Source organism: Ranitomeya variabilis, chromosome 6, assembly GCF_051348905.1.
Source record: "Ranitomeya variabilis isolate aRanVar5 chromosome 6, aRanVar5.hap1, whole genome shotgun sequence".
Lineage (NCBI taxonomy): Eukaryota > Metazoa > Chordata > Amphibia > Anura > Dendrobatidae > Ranitomeya > Ranitomeya variabilis.
In genome coordinates this window covers 329,303,561-329,320,435 of record NC_135237.1, presented here as the reverse complement: position 1 = coordinate 329,320,435, position 16,875 = coordinate 329,303,561, and the positions used below count along the sequence as shown (strand labels likewise).

The 16,875-nt window shown below is 49.2% G+C and overlaps 1 protein-coding gene across 1 annotated transcript in view; it reads left to right on the top strand.

Annotated features, from left to right (window-relative positions):
• The window catches only part of LOC143782406 (enoyl-CoA delta isomerase 2-like), a 69,351-nt gene that overhangs the window by 33,541 nt on the left and 18,935 nt on the right, over window positions 1-16,875 (top strand). The window contains exons 6-8 of the mRNA XM_077269808.1: window positions 14,061-14,163; window positions 15,462-15,582; window positions 16,712-16,801. Coding sequence (XP_077125923.1) covers window positions 14,061-14,163; window positions 15,462-15,582; window positions 16,712-16,801 — 314 coding nt within the window. The remainder of the gene's footprint in view (window positions 1-14,060; window positions 14,164-15,461; window positions 15,583-16,711; window positions 16,802-16,875) is intronic.

Below are 16,875 nucleotides of genomic sequence, written 5' to 3'. Positions count from 1 at the left end.
GCACAAACGTCACAAGACTGCACAAAGCCTCGCACATCTCGTGACAGGGAAGGCCACCAGAAGGACCTTGCCACCAAATCCCTGGTACCAAAAATGCCAGGATGACCTGCCAACGCAGAAGAATGAACCTCAGAGATGACTCTACTGGTCCAATCATCAGGAACAAACAGTTTATCAGGTGGGCAACGATCAGGTCTATCCGCCTGAAACTCCTGCAAGGCCCGCCGCAGGTCTGGAGAAACGGCTGACAATACCACTCCATCCCTAAGGATACCTGTGGGCTCAGAGTTACCAGGCGAGTCAGGCTCAAAACTCCTAGAAAGGGCATCCGCCTTAACATTCTTAGAACCCGGTAGGTATGACACCACAAAATTAAACCGAGAGAAAAATAATGACCAGCGCGCCTGTCTAGGATTCAGGCGCCTGGCGGTCTCAAGATAAATCAAATTTTTGTGGTCAGTCAATACCACCACCTGATGTCTGGCCCCCTCAAGCCAATGGCGCCACTCCTCAAAAGCCCACTTCATGGCCAAAAGCTCCCGATTCCCAACATCATAATTCCGCTCAGCGGGCGAAAATTTACGGGAAAAGAAGGCACAAGGCCTCATCACGGAGCAGTCAGAACTTTTCTGCGACAACACTGCCCCAGCTCCGATCTCAGAAGCGTCGACCTCAACCTGAAAAGGTAGAGCAACATCAGGCTGACGCAACACAGGGGCAGAGGAAAAACGGCGCTTAAGCTCCCGAAAGGCCTCCACAGCATCAGGGGACCAATCAGCAACATCAGCACCCTTCTTAGTCAAATCGGTCAATGGCTTAGCAATATCCGAAAAACCAGCAATAAATCGACGATAAAAGTTAGCAAAGCCCAAAAATTTCTGAAGACTCTTAAGAGAAGAGGGCTGCGTCCAATCACAAATAGCTTGAACCTTGACAGGATCCATTTCAATGGAAGAGGGGGAAAAAATATATCCCAAAAAGGAAATCCTCTGTACCCCAAAAACACACTTAGAACCCTTCACACACAAAGAATTAGACCGCAAAACCTGAAAAACCCTCCTGACTTGCTGGACATGAGAGTCCCAGTCATCCGAAAAAATCAGAATATCATCCAGATACACAATCATAAATTTATCCAAATAATCGCGAAAAATATCATGCATAAAGGACTGGAAAACTGACGGAGCCTTAGAAAGACCAAAAGGCATCACTAAATACTCAAAGTGGCCCTCGGGCGTATTAAATGCGGTTTTCCACTCATCCCCCTGCCTGATTCGCACCAAATTATACGCCCCACGAAGGTCAATCTTAGAGAACCACTTGGCCCCCTTTATGCGAGCAAACAAATCAGTCAGCAACGGCAATGGGTATTGATATTTAACAGTGATTTTATTCAAAAGCCGATAATCAATACATGGTCTCAAAGAGCCGTCTTTTTTTGACACAAAGAAAAAACCGGCTCCTAAGGGAGATGACGATGGACGAATATGTCCCTTTTCCAAGGACTCCTTTATATATTCTCGCATAGCAGCATGTTCAGGCACAGACAGATTAAATAAACGACCCTTTGGGTATTTACTACCCGGGATTAAATCTATGGCACAATCGCACTCTCGGTGCGGAGGTAACGAACCAAGCTTGGATTCTTCAAAGACGTCACGATAGTCAGACAGGAACTCAGGAATTTCAGAGGGAATGGATGATGAAATGGAAACCACAGGTACATCCCCATGAGCCCCCTTACATCCCCAGCTCAACACAGACATAGCTCTCCAGTCGAGGACTGGATTGTGAGATTGCAGCCAAGGCAATCCTAGCACCAAATCATCATGTAGATTATACAGCACCAGAAAGCGAATAATCTCCTGGTGATCCGGATTAATACGCATAGTTACTTGTGTCCAGTATTGTGGTTTATTATTAGCCAATGGGGTGGAGTCAATCCCCTTCAGAGGAATAGGAGTCTCCAAAGGCTCTAAATCATACCCACAGCGTTTGGCAAAGGACCAATCCATAAGACTCAAAGCGGCGCCAGAGTCGACATAGGCGTCCGTGGTAATAGATGACAAAGAGCAAATCAGGGTCACAGATAGAATAAATTTAGACGGTAAGGTGCAAATGGAAACAGATTTACCAAGCTTTTTAGTGCGCTTAGAGCATGCTGATATAACATGAGTAGAATCACCACAATAGAAACACAACCCATTTTTCTGTCTAAAATTCTGCCGCTCGCTTCGGGACAGAATTCTATCACACTGCATACTCTCTGGCGACTTCTCAGTGGACACCGCCAGATGGTGCACTGGTTTGCGCTCCCGTAAACGCCTATCGATCTGAATAGCCATTGTCATGGACTCATTCAGACCCGCAGGCACAGGGAACCCCACCATAACGTCCTTAATGGCATCAGAGAGACCCTCTCTGAAAGTCGCCGCCAGGGCGCACTCATTCCACTGAGTAAGCACAGACCATTTACGGAATCTTTGGCAGTAAATTTCCGCTTCATCTTGCCCCTGAGATAGGGACATCAAAGTTTTTTCTGCCTGAAGCTCCAAATGAGGTTCGTCATAAAGCAACCCCAAGGCCAGAAAAAACGCATCCACATTGAACAACGCAGGATCCCCTGGTGTCAATGAAAAAGCCCAGTCTTGAGGGTCGCCCCGGAGCAAGGAAATCACAATCCTGACCTGCTGTGCAGGGTCTCCGGCAGAGCGAGATTTCAGGGACAAAAATAATTTGCAATTATTTCGAAAATTCTGAAACCCGGATCTATTCCCCGAGAAAAATTCCGGCAAAGGAATTCTCGGCTCAGATACAGGTGCATGACAAACAAAATCTTGCAAATTTTGTACCTTCGTGGCGAGATTATTCAAACCTGCAGTTACACTCTGAAGATCCATTACAAACAGGTGGACACAGAGCCATTCAAGGGTTAAGAGGAGGTAAGAAGCAGCTAGACAGCAATTAAGGGCTAGGCAGCAAAACTCTGAGGGGAAAAAAAAAAAAAATTTCCCTTCAACACTTCTTTTTCTCCTGCTTCAGCCCAAACAATTAACACTTTGAGGGCCGGTCAAACTGTCATGATCTCAATGGCAAGAGAACATAGCATAAGCATATATAGGAACTAGCTCTTGGAAGATGGGAACTGAGCTGACCATGAACTAAACCTAACGCACAACTAGCAGTGGCCGGGTAGCATGCCTACGTTGATTCTAGATGCCCAGCACCAGCCGGAGGACTAAATAAAGCTAGCAGAGGAAAATATTAGTCCTAGCTCACCTCTAGAGAAATACCCCGAAAGGAGACAGAGGCCCCCCACATGTATTGGCGGTGAGTAGAGATGAAATAACAAACGTAGTATGAAAATAGGTTTAGCAAATTTGAGGTCCACTTACTACATAGCAGAAGACAGAAAGGACACTTTCATGGTCAGCTGAAAACCCTATCAAAAACACCATCCAGAAATTACTTTAAAACTCTGGCATTAACTCATAACACCAGAGTGGCAATTCCTGTTCACAAGAGCTTTCCAGACACAGTAACGAAACTACAGCTGTGAACTGGAACAAAAATGCAAAAACAAACATGGACAAGAGTCCAACTTATCTAGTAGTTGTCTAGGAGCAGGAACAAGCACAGAGAGGCTTCTGATAACATTGTTGACCGGCAAGCAACTAACAGAGCAGCAAGGTTATATAGCGACTCCCACATCTTGATGGGAACAGGTGAACAGAGAAGATGAAGACACCAGTTCAATTCCACCAGTAGCCACCGGGGGAGCCCAGAATCCAAATTCACAACAATGGCCGCCATTAACCAATCACAAGCCGGGACGTCACTGGAGGCTGGACACGCGCGCTTTTTAAAATACGCGCGTGTCCAGCCTCCCGTGACGTCACGGCTTGTGATTGGTCCGCGTCCCGGCAACATGGCCGCCATTAACCAATCACAAGCCGGGACGTCACTGGAGGCTGGACACGCGCGCTTTTTAAAATACGCGCGTGTCCAGCCTCCCGTGACGTCACGGCTTGTGATTGGTTAATGGCGGCCATGTTGCCGGGACGCGGACCAATCACAGCAAGCCGTGACGTAATTTCGTCACGGCTTGCTGTGATTGGTCCGCGTCCCGGCAACATGGCGCCGTGACCAATCATAAGCCGGGACGTCACTGGAGGCTGGACACGCGCGCTTTTCAAAATACGCGCATGTCCAGCCTCCCGTGACGTCACGGCTTGTGATTGGTTAATGGCGGCCATGTTGCCGGGACGCGGACCAATCACAGCAAGCCGTGACGTAATTTCGTCACGGCTTGCTGTGATTGGTCCGCGTCCCGGCAACATGGCCGCCCTGACCAATCACAAGCCGGGACTTCACGTAACCAAGTAAAAGCGCGAATTTTAAACAAACAACGCTGCCGGTTCCCTCGCTGAGGTCCCGGCTGCGTCGGACAGGTGAGTATAGCAATATTTTTTATTTTAATTCTTTATTTTACACATTAATATGGTTCCCAGGGCCTGAAGGAGAGTTTCCTCTCCTTCAGACCCTGGGAACCATCAGGAATACCGTCCGATACTTGAGTCCCATTGACTTGTATTGGTATCGGGTATCGGTATCGGATTGGATCCGATACTTTGCCGGTATCGGCCGATACTTTCCGATACCGATACTTTCAAGTATCGGACGGTATCGCTCAACACTACTCGTAACATTTTCATTTTTGGGGGCTGTGAAACTCTGAGAGGGTATATTTTTTGTAGAGTGAGAATATTTTTATGGATACCATTTCTCCTTCGCCTCATTGGGGGACACAGGACCATGGGTTATGCTGCTGTCACTAGGAGGCTGACACTAAGCTGAGACAAAAAAAGGTTAGCTCCTCCCCTGCAGTATACACCCTCATACTGGCTTCCAGACACCCAGTTCAAGCTTAGTGTCCGTAGGAGGCACACTGTCTTTTTTAATTCTAACCGGACGAAGGGGGCGACGGATTCTTTCATGGTCCGATCTCCCCCGAACCAACAACAGGCGAGCACGGGAGTTTTACCTCTCCGTATCCTCTCCTGCGACGTGGGAGCCACTGCCTGAGCTGACCTTTTTTGGGCGACGGTTTTTTTCCTAAAAGGGCACCGATCTCCCCACTTAGTCCAGACGAGCACTGGTGTTCTCCTCCAGTACCCTCTTCTGCAGCCAGGCCTTTTTATTGCCGGACTGCCCTGTCCACCAGGTTTCACCCTCGGCTGTACAGAGGCACTAATACTCGTGGCGTCCGTGCAACATTCCCTGCATCACCACTGCATGCGGCTGATTCAGGTGGACGGTTCCTCTCCACCCCCCTTTCTGGGGCTGGTGGATGGAGGCTTCCCAACCCCTGCACCGTCCCTGTCTTTCACCCCAGATACCTCAGCCCCTGGTGCGCTGCTCCATCAGGGTAAGTGTCTCGTGGGTAGGGGGGGTGGTCGGCGGTCCGGAGGGCTCCCCTTTTTCTAGTGACATTCTTTATTCATGGGCCCCTTGCTACGCGGCCTTCAGCGGCAGCGCGCCGGGCCGATGTCAAAATTTAGTCCCCGGCTTCGGCCTAGCCGGCCGGGGACCCGGCGCTTCCGATAGGTTCCGCCCCCTTTTTTTCGCGTCATCGCGTGGCTCCGCCCACCGGCCCTGGCGCTTCTCGCTGTTTGCGAGATCTTCCCCCCAGGTCTCGGCGGTCATCTTGGATTCTCATATGCACGCCGCAGCACCTGGTCTCCCAGCCGCAGCGTCTCGTGCAGCTCTGTCTAGTTCTTCTTACCGTCTCCCTCTTCCTCGTTGGGACACAGGACCAGGGTAAGGAGACCGTCAGCTCTCTCCTGCAGCGTCGCCCTCGCTTCCTCAGGCTAGCCCCTGGCATTAGTTTACACCATGTCTCAGTCTAAGACTAAAATATCCGCAAAGGTGCATTCGACCTTTTTTTCTGCGTGTACCACCTGCCAGGCTCCACTTCCCCGCCCTCAAAGCTCTCCTCTCTGTTCTGCCTGCGATGCCCCATGTGCCCAGGAGCCCTCCACCGACTCCGGTGTACCTAGCCCCCCCCCGTGGGTCGCTTCACTTTCGCAGTCCGTGGATTTTTTAGCCAACGCCATCAAATCCATTCAAAATCTTCCCGGGAAACGGGGCAATCCGTTACAGGTCCTAGGAGATCCCTCCGTAGCAGGGGAATCGTCGGCCAGCAGGGGCCGTTCTCAATTTAAAGAGGCACGGTCGTCCAGAAAACGGATCCGTACTACCTCTCCTGAGCGTTCACCTCGCCACTCAGATTCTGGCAGCTCCACCTCTCGCTCACCCTCTTTGGGGGCTCGCAGCGTTCACGACTCTGAACATGAGTCCGAGGTATCATTGGACCCGGAGGCTCCGGAGTTCAGAGCCACGGTTGACTCCCTCATTGTAGCGGTCAATCACGCGCTTAAGGTGGATGATGACCCTTATTCCGCTCCGGAACACGCGGTTTCTTTTACCAGAACCAAGCGTTCCCACAAGACTTTTGCCTCTCACCCAGCTTTTCTAGATATAGTCAAGCGTCACAGGGAGCGTCCAGATAAGCGTCTCGGGTAAGAAGGATCTGGTATCGAAGTATCCCTTCTCAACAGACCTCGTGAAAGACTGGACGGATCCCCCTATAGTAGACCCTCCGGTCTCGCGCCTGGCCTCTAAAACACTTCTCTCAGTCCCGGACGGCGCTTCAATTAAGAGTCCCACTGAACGCCAGCTGGACTCTCTAGCTCGCTCAGTGTATGAGGCCTCAGGCTCTTCCCTGTCCCCCTCATTCGCCGCGGCTTGGGTGACCAAGGCAATGGTTTCCTGGGCGGATGCTCTAGCGAAATCCATTCATGAACAGGACCTCCCGTCTGAGATGGCGGACCTGGCTAAGCAGTTAGCCATGGCTAGTGATTATGTGATGTACGCATCTCTCGATGCGGCGAATTGCGCAGCATCGGCGGCCTCTAACGCCATCGCTATTAGAAGGGCTCTTTGGCTCAGAGAGTGGCGCGCAGACTCCTCCTCTAAAAAATCTCTGATCTCTCTCCCTTTTCAAAGCGGGCGTCTTTTCGGCGAAAAGCTTGACCAGCTTATTTCCGACGCCACGGGAGGAAAGAGCAAGTTCCTTCCCCAACAGAGGCCCAAGGCGGCTTTCCAGCGCCAGCCTTATTTTCGTTTTCGGTCTTTTCGTACCAGTCCAGCCTGGTCCAATACTACCGGTCCTCCCAGATCGGACCGATCCGCTCGCACAGACAGAGACGTTCGCCCCTCTTTCAGACCGATCCCTTCCTGGCACGGAAAGCCCAGGCAGCCCAGAACCAGAGGTTCCAGACCTCCCAGATTCCCGTCTCAATGACTCGGGAACGGCGCCAGTCGATACCACCAGAGTAGGCGGACGTCTGCTCCTTTTTCAGCAGGCCTGGCTCTCCGTCGTTCACGACGGATGGGTCAGGGACCTGGTATCGTCTGGCTACAAAATAGAGTTCTCCTCCTCCTCCTCCTCCAACCCGGTTTTTCCCCTCTCGTCTCCCCAGCTCGGGAGCTCAGTCTCGCGCCCTCCTTTGCGCCATTCACTCCCTCCGCCAGAGCGGGGTCATTGTTCCGGTCCCGGAACACGAGAGGTTCAAAGGTTTCTACTCAAACCTCTTCGTCGTGCCAAAAAAGGACGGAAAAGTGCGCCCCATTTTGGATCTGAAACTCCTGAACAAGTGCGTAAGAGTCCGGCACTTCAGGATGGAATCACTCAGATCGGTCATCTCTTCGATGGAACGAGGGGAATTCTTGGCCTCGATAGACATCAAGGATGCCTATCTTCACATCCCGATTTTCCCGCCTCATCAAAGGTTCCTCCGCTTTGCCGTTCTGGAGGACCACTTCCAGTTCACGGCCTTACCCTTCGGTCTTGCCACGGCGCCCAGGGTATTCACCAAGGTCATGGCGGCTGTCATGGCCATCCTTCACTCTCGAGGAGTCGTCGTGTTACCTTACTTAGACGATCTCCTCATAAAGGGCCCGTCTTTCCAAACCTGCGAGTCAAGCGTCCACATTACCCTGGATTCTCTTTCGCGCCTGGGCTGGCTGATCAACTTGGACAAGTCCTCTCCCGTTCCTGCCCGTCGGATCTCCTTTCTGGGAATGATCCTGGACACTTCAAGGGGGCTGGTCTTGCTTCCTCGGTCCAAGGCTCAAGCGCTTCAGCAGGGAGCCCGAACACTCCGTCATTCTCGCCCGCGAACCATTCGGCTCGCCATGAAGATCCTGGGAAAGATGGTTGCAGCAATCGAAGCGGTTCCTTTCGCTCAACTCCATCTCCGCCCCTTACAACAGGCTCTGCTGGACAACTGGGACAGGAGTCTCCCATCTCTCGACCGTCCTTGCCCGCTGTCTCCGCGGGTCAGACAATCCCTCGTATGGTGGACCCTGGGTCCATCTCTTCTCCAGGGGAAGTCCTTCCTCCCGATCCGCTGGTTAGTGGTAACTACCGACGCCAGCCTCCTCGGCTGGGGGGCGGTGTTTCTTCATCACTCTGCCCAGGGCCGTTGGACAATTCGGGAATCCAGACTCCCCATCAACATCCTGGAGATTCGGGCTATCAGACTTGCCCTGAGTCACTTTCACACCCTACTCGCGGGTCACCCTATACGAGTCCAATCGGACAGCGTCACAGCGGTGGCTTACATCAACCACCAGGGGGGTACCCGCAGCAGGGCGGCGATGCAGGAAGTCTCTCACATCCTTCGTTGGGCCGAAATCAACCATTCCATCATCTCTGCGGTGCACATTCCGGGAGTTGAGAACTGGGCGGCGGACTTCCTGAGCCGCCAGGGCCTTGCCTCGGGGGAGTGGGAACTCCACCCAGAGGTCTTTCGACAGATCTGTCTTCGCTGGGGGACCCCGGACGTGGATCTGATGGCGTCCAGATTGAACGCCAAGGTTCACAACTTCATTGCTCGTTCTCGGGATCCCCAGGCTATCGGAGTGGACGCGCTGATATCCCCGTGGCATCAGTTTCAGCTCCCATACGTGTTTCCTCCTCTTCCCTTACTGCCGAAGGTGATCCGAAAGATCAAGACGGAGGGAGTTCCGGTCATCCTGGTCGCCCCAGACTGGCCTCGTCGCGCGTGGTACGCGGAACTCGTCCAGCTTGTAGCCGACGTTCCCTTGCGGCTACCAGACCGCCCAGACCTACTTCGCCAGGGACCGATCTACCATCAGAGCTCAGGGGCCCTACGTTTAACGGCGTGGCTGTTGAAACCTGGATTCTAACTCGTGCAGGTTTCTCTCAGCAGGTCATTCCCACCATGTTAAGTGCTCGTAAGGCGTCTTCCGCCTCCATTTACCACCGCGTCTGGAAAACCTTCTTTTCATGGTGCAGGCTCCGAGGGCTTCCTCCGCTCGTTTTTTCTATCCCTTGCATCTTGAATTTCCTTCAGTCCGGTCTGGACTCCGGTTTGGCACTCAGTTCCCTCAAAGGCCAGGTCTCAGCGTTATCCGTGCTGTTTCAGCGCAGGATCGCCGCCAACCTCCAAGTCAAGACCTTCATCCAGGGAGTCTCCCATGTAGTTCCCCCTTACAGGATGCCGATAGAAACCTGGGATCTCAACTTGGTCCTGGGGGTTCTTCAGGAACCCCCGTTCGAACCCCTTCAAGACGTTCCGCTCTCTGTCCTCTCTTGGAAGGTTGCCTTCCTGGTAGCGTTGACGTCCATCAGAAGGGTTTCAGAGCTCGCCGCCTTGTCCTGCCGGGCACCGTTCCTAGCCTTTCATCAGGACAAAGTGGTCTTACGCCCTTCTCCGGCTTTTCTTCCGAAGGTGGTCTCGTCGTTTCATCTTAACGAGGAGATCATCCTCCCTTCCTTTTGCCCGCAGCCCAAGCATAGGGTCGAGAAGGCTCTCCATACTCTCGACGTCGTACGGGCCCTGAGAAGGTACATCTCCAGAACGGCTCATTTCAGAAAATCGGATGCCCTTTTCGTGCTCCCGGAGGGTCACAGAAAGGGTTTGGCTGCGTCTAAATCCACGATAGCCAGATGGATTCGTTCTGCTATCCAAGAATCCTATCGAGTCAAGGGCAAACCTATCCCGGCGGGGATTAGAGTTCACTCCACTCGGTCGATGAGTGCTTCCTGGGCCATCCGGCACCAGGCAACGGCGGAGCAGGTTTGCAAGGCCGCAACGTGGTCCAGCCTGCATACCTTCACAAAGCATTACAATGTTCACATCCAATCCTCTGCGGACGCGGCCCTTGGCAGGCGTATTCTGCAAGCGGCCGTTGCGCATTTGTAGTCAGATGGTACACGGAGTTCTTTGGTTGTATGGTTTCCCTCCCAGGGACTGCTTTGGGACGTCCCATGGTCCTGTGTCCCCAATGAGGCGAAGGAGAAATAGGGATTTTTGTGTGTACTCACCGTAAAATCCTTTTCTCCGAGCCACTCATTGGGGGACACAGCACCCACCCTGGTAGCCTTGCGGCTCGTTACATTTTTTGGTCTTTGACTGTTTGTTTGACATGTTATATTCTAATGTTACTTGATATATTATTGTTATTATCCTACTGCTTTTGCACTGAACTGGGTGTCTGGAAGCCAGTATGAGGGTGTATACTGCAGGGGAGGAGCTAACCTTTTTTTGTCTCAGCTTAGTGTCAGCCTCCTAGTGACAGCAGCATAACCCATGGTCCTGTGTCCCCCAATGAGTGGCTCGGAGAAAAGGATTTTACGGTGAGTACACACAAAAATCCCTATTTTTGATGCATATTACATTTTGATCACTTCATACAGCATTTTTTTTCAAGGTTTTGTGGTGACCAAAAAAAATTGCAATTTTGGCGGTTTTATTTTTTCCTGTGTACTGTTTACTGGTTGGGACTGTTAGACAGGGTGTTATCATATGCAAACGCCACTGCTGGTGGTTCTGGGGGCATGGAGGACCTGACAGGTTTCCTTTAAATACATTTTTGTTATTCCTGATTTTCCCTGTAACTAGGGCTGCTATATTAGCAACACTACAGAGCAAATTCCGTCTCCTGCTTGAACTGCAGAGTTGATCTGTTACTCCTATGACACAGCAGCTCCGGTTCCTTTTTAGCACATGGCAAGCACCTGATTCCTTCCTGGGACCTGGAGGAGGAAGTGCTGTGCGCCTTCACCTGAGTCTCATTGGGTTACATTGGTAAAGCACACAGGAGACGCAGTGTGAGTGTGGTAAACTGAATAGCTGTCACATGGTTCAGAAGAGGACTGTAATGTTATTGCAAACTGTAAAAGAAGGAGATTGCAAGTATTTAAACACATCCACAATACACTACATACACATGGATAAAGGATTGGGAAATAACACTCTTTCTGGGAGTTCTTTTAAATGTAACTGCACAGATGGCAATGCATGCACCGACATTATTTCTAGCAAAATGAAGCGGATTTCCAATAATCAATCAGTGGGGTCTATTGAGCGCCATTAGAAGTGGCCACATACATATCTGGCACAAGGTTATGCTTTTCTTATGAGTAGACTCCATGGCGCATTAAGAGGCATGTGCCTCTTAGTAATCCAGGTGCATATTACAACTGCTGTGTGCCTTTGCCAAAAAATATTACTCCTGCTAGGGACTGGCACACATTTCTGGTGTAATTTAGTGGTGTAAATTATGTTGAATGTACCAGGCGTGTTTCATCATCGCCTGTCCCACCCCTGCATTGAATGTACCAGGCATGTTTCATCATCGCCTGTCCCACCCCTGCATTGAATGAACCAGGCGTGTTTCATCATCGCCTGTCCCACCCCTGCATTGAATGTACCAGGCGTGTTTCATCATCGCCTGTCCCACCCCTGCATTGAATGTACCAGGCGTGTTTCATCATCGCCTGTCCCACCCCTGCATTGAATGTACCAAGCGTGTTTCATCATCGCCTGTCCCACCCCTGCATTGAGTGTACCAGGTGTGTTTCATCATCGCCTGTCCCACCCCTGCATTGAGTGTACCAGGCGTGTTTCATCATCGCCTGTCCCACCCCTGCATTGAATGTACCAGGCGTGTTTCATCATCGCCTGTCCCACCCCTGCATTGAATGTACCAGGCGTGTTTCATCATCGCCTGTCCCACCCCTGCATTGAATGTACCAGGCGTGTTTCATCATCGCCTGTCCCACCCCTGCATTGAGTGTACCAGGCGTGTTTCATCATCGCCTGTCCCACCCCTGCATTGAATGTACCAGGCGTGTTTCATCATCGCCTGTCCCACCCCTGCATTGAATGTACCAGGCGTGTTTCATCATCGCCTGTCCCACCCCTGCATTGAATGTTCCAGGCGTGTTTCATCATCGCCTGTCCCATCCCTGCATTGAATGTACCAGGCGTGTTTCATCATCGCCTATCCCACCCCTGCATTGAATGTACCAGGCGTGTTTCATCATCGCCTGTCCCACCCCTGCATTGAATGTACCAGGCGTGTTTCATCATCGCCTGTCCCACCCCTGCATTGAATGTACCAAGCGTGTTTCATCATCGCCTGTCCCACCCCTGCATTGAATGTACCAGGCGTGTTTCATCATCGCCTGTCCCACCCCTGCATTGAATGTACCAGGCGTGTTTCATCATCGCCTGTCCCACCCCTGCATTGAATGTACCAAGCGTGTTTCATCATCGCCTGTCCCACCCCTGCATTGAACGTTCCAGGTGTGTTTCATCATTGCCTGTCCCATCCCTGCATTGAATTTACCAGGCGTGTTTCATCATCACCTGTCCCATCCCTGCATTGAATGTACCAGGCGTGTTTCATCATCAGCTGTCCCATCCCTGCATTGAATGTACCAGGCGTGTTTCATCATCGCCTGTCCCACCCCTGCATTGAATGTACCAGGCGTGTTTCATCATCGCCTGTCCCACCCCTGCATTGAATGTACCAAGCGTGTTTCATCATCGCCTGTCCCACCCCTGCATTGAGTGTACCAGGTGTGTTTCATCATCGCCTGTCCCACCCCTGCATTGAGTGTACCAGGCGTGTTTCATCATCGCCTGTCCCACCCCTGCATTGAATGTACCAGGCGTGTTTCATCATCGCCTGTCCCACCCCTGCATTGAATGTACCAGGCGTGTTTCATCATCGCCTGTCCCACCCCTGCATTGAATGTACCAGGCGTGTTTCATCATCGCCTGTCCCACCCCTGCATTGAGTGTACCAGGCGTGTTTCATCATCGCCTGTCCCACCCCTGCATTGAATGTACCAGGCGTGTTTCATCATCGCCTGTCCCACCCCTGCATTGAATGTACCAGGCGTGTTTCATCATCGCCTGTCCCACCCCTGCATTGAATGTTCCAGGCGTGTTTCATCATCGCCTGTCCCATCCCTGCATTGAATGTACCAGGCGTGTTTCATCATCGCCTATCCCACCCCTGCATTGAATGTACCAGGCGTGTTTCATCATCGCCTGTCCCACCCCTGCATTGAATGTACCAGGCGTGTTTCATCATCGCCTGTCCCACCCCTGCATTGAATGTACCAAGCGTGTTTCATCATCGCCTGTCCCACCCCTGCATTGAATGTACCAGGCGTGTTTCATCATCCTGTCCCACCCCTGCATTGAATGTACCAGGCGTGTTTCATCATCGCCTGTCCCACCCCTGCATTGAATGTACCAAGCGTGTTTCATCATCGCCTGTCCCACCCCTGCATTGAACGTTCCAGGTGTGTTTCATCATTGCCTGTCCCATCCCTGCATTGAATTTACCAGGCGTGTTTCATCATCACCTGTCCCATCCCTGCATTGAATGTACCAGGCGTGTTTCATCATCAGCTGTCCCATCCCTGCATTGAATGTACCAGGCGTGTTTCATCATCGCCTGTCCCACCCCTGCTTAATGCTGTAATTCTAATGTAAACCGTTGAGAGCTGCACAGCCAGGAATTACATAGTCACCTCTTGTTTTACTGTACGGCTGCGTAACAGCTGATTGCGGTAGGTTCCAGTTGCTGAGAGAAAACATAGGTGTTTTTTGTCTTGATGAGACATCCCCTTAAAGTTTAGCTGCCATTTTTGTTTCATTTTGTTATAGGGTTTGGGGATTACTTTTGCAGCGGTAATGACTTGAATAATTTTACCAATATTCCACCTGAAGGCAAAGAGAAGATGGCAAAGGATTCTGCTGTCATATTAGAGTGAGTACATCTGCTTTTAAATGCACAAAATCTCCTATTCAGAAACTTGTCCAAAGTTTGTTCAAGTGTAAAGTCAATTGCATTTATATCTATTTTTTATTTTACTCACTTATATAGCGCCATTAATTCCACAGCACTTTACAGACATTATCATCACTGTCCCCATTGGGGCTCACAATCTAAATTCCCTATCAATAAATAAAACCTATAAACAAAGGGAAATTTTATTCCAAGTATAAAAATTATATTGATATCTTTATTGAGACATATACACACATAAGGTTAAAAAGTGAATATTTTGGAGGGTGAATACAAATACAAAATTTCCTTCATTCACAGGGTGCACTAGAAGTCTATAAATAATAAGATACTAAATGTTTACATGATTAACCAATTGATCTTATGGAATAATTAACAGGATTGTATATAAAATATAAAATTATTAGAGAAAAAGTAGATATCACAAAGTGCTTATAGTGCAAATAGATATGTCCGCTGCAAATAAATTAAATATAGGTAAAAAATCTTATAGTAAGAGTAATTTGCAGCATGTCATATGTGTCAGCAGCATAATAACAGTAAGCAATAATGAAGATAACGGCCCAAAAATAATTACAAAAAGACAGAGGCGTCTCAAGGTGCTAACAGTGCAAAAAAATGTATCAGCTGTAATCAGCTATAGGTCAAGTGCCTTATAAAAGATTTCATAGTGAGAATAGTTAGCAGCATATTACATAGGTTTTTAGCAGCACAATGTTACTGAAGGTAAACACATAGTGATGGTAGTGATCAAGTGCAGAATTAGGTAAATAAGACTAGAGTACTCAACCAGAGAATGCAACAGTGGTCCCTGACGCGCGTTCGCCTTTGATTCTTCCTGGGGGGGTTCCAAGTATCAAAATATTCACTTTTTAACCTTATGTGGGTATTTGTCTCAATAAAGATTTCAATATAATTTTTATTCTTCCCTTTGTTTATAGGTTTTATTCACTTGATGGAAGTGCCATCAATCTAGGTCACCAATTTGGTTTTGTTCTAAATTCCCTATCAGTATGTCTTTGGGGTGTGGGAGGAAGCCCATGTAAACACGTGAAGAACATGAAGACTCCTTAGAGATGTTGTCCTTGGTGGGATTTGAACCCATGACCCCCAGTGCTACAAGGCTGCAGTGCTGACCACTGATCCATTATATATAAGATGTCTCAACAATTATTAGAGTAAATTTGAAGATGTTAAAATCTCTTCTATCCTTCAATTAGTTATTTTTTTCTTATTAAATTCCATTTCTCCTTTTGTAGGGCTTTTGTCAGCAAATTTATTGATTTTCCTAAGCCTCTAATTGCTGTTGTAAATGGGCCTGCCGTTGGTATCTCAGTGACAATATTAGGACTGTTTGACCTTGTCTACGCCACTGACAGAGTAAGTGTGGTGTTTTCTGAGATGGTCATAAAGGGGCAAGAGTGTTCAAAAACCTTCATTTAAAATATTTTACTTTTTTTTTTCCCCTCTAGCTTTTGTAGCATTGTGTACTTGCAGTATTTAGGAAATAATTTAGAAACTGCTATTTTTGTGGTGTGCTATGGAGTGTTTGAGAATCCAATACATTAGTGAATTTATAGGGCCACATTCAGCGTTCCCTCTAAGCGGTGCAGACACACTCCACTCCGTCATATTTCTGTCCTGCTCACCAACCAGAGCAAACAGCTGCACTTTTAAGGTCTGAGTCACACATCCATGTTTCGTGGTCAGACTTGTGAATTTTGGGAATTTTCATGCCAATGTAGGCACAGCAAAAGTTACTCCATTACTTACTCCTGAAATGTTAGACCAGTACTTTACTGGAGTAACATTTCTGACAATGCTTGTGATTCTTGTTTTGACATTTGGTAGTATGGCATCTTTATAGTTGGGGACGATAATGTCTTAGTGCTTAACGGGTCAATTTCGCGTGTTTTGTGAAAAGGCATTGCATCTGTTTTGCAAGACAACACAAAAGTGCAGGAGAAGCCCCGTTTGATCAGAGCTTCCGTGTCAGTCTCAGCACCAAGCCCAATTTGCCTATCACTGCAAAGCTAATCTTCTAAGTAGTGTAGAAAGGCATATGGCCACTAACATTCACTCTTGATGTGGAGAGACGCTGCAGCACGTCATCAGACACCCAGCCAGGATTGTACCTATTAATTAGAATATGATACCTGATGGGTGTCGGTCTGTTGCCCACCTTTGATGGAACATTGCTGAGCTTCCTCACTGTGTGGCTCAGCAGCTGCCATGGCTTAGAAGGAGCATTGGCCATGCTGTCACCAGTGAGAATGTGGATTTCATTCACTCCAGTGCTAACTGTAGACATTCAGGAAACCTCCTACCTCTTTGATACCATTGGGATTGATTGCCGTGTGGACAGATGTCCTTACAATTTACCTTTTACTAGAACTGCTACCTCTGCATGGAATATTTAGTTTTTTTTTCTCCATTTCCTTAATTTTTTTTGTGTTATGACTTCTCTCTCTACTTTGATGTGAAATGTATTGTTTGATTCTTTTGGCAGGCGACCTTTCACACTCCCTTCAGCCAGTTAGGACAAAGCCCAGAGGGTTGTTCATCATATACATTCCCACGTATTATGGGTCTAAGTAAGGTGAGTATTATCTGGCTGACTCCCTAAAAAGTATGGCTCCATCAAAACTTACGGCACGTAAATTAGAAGGTGTA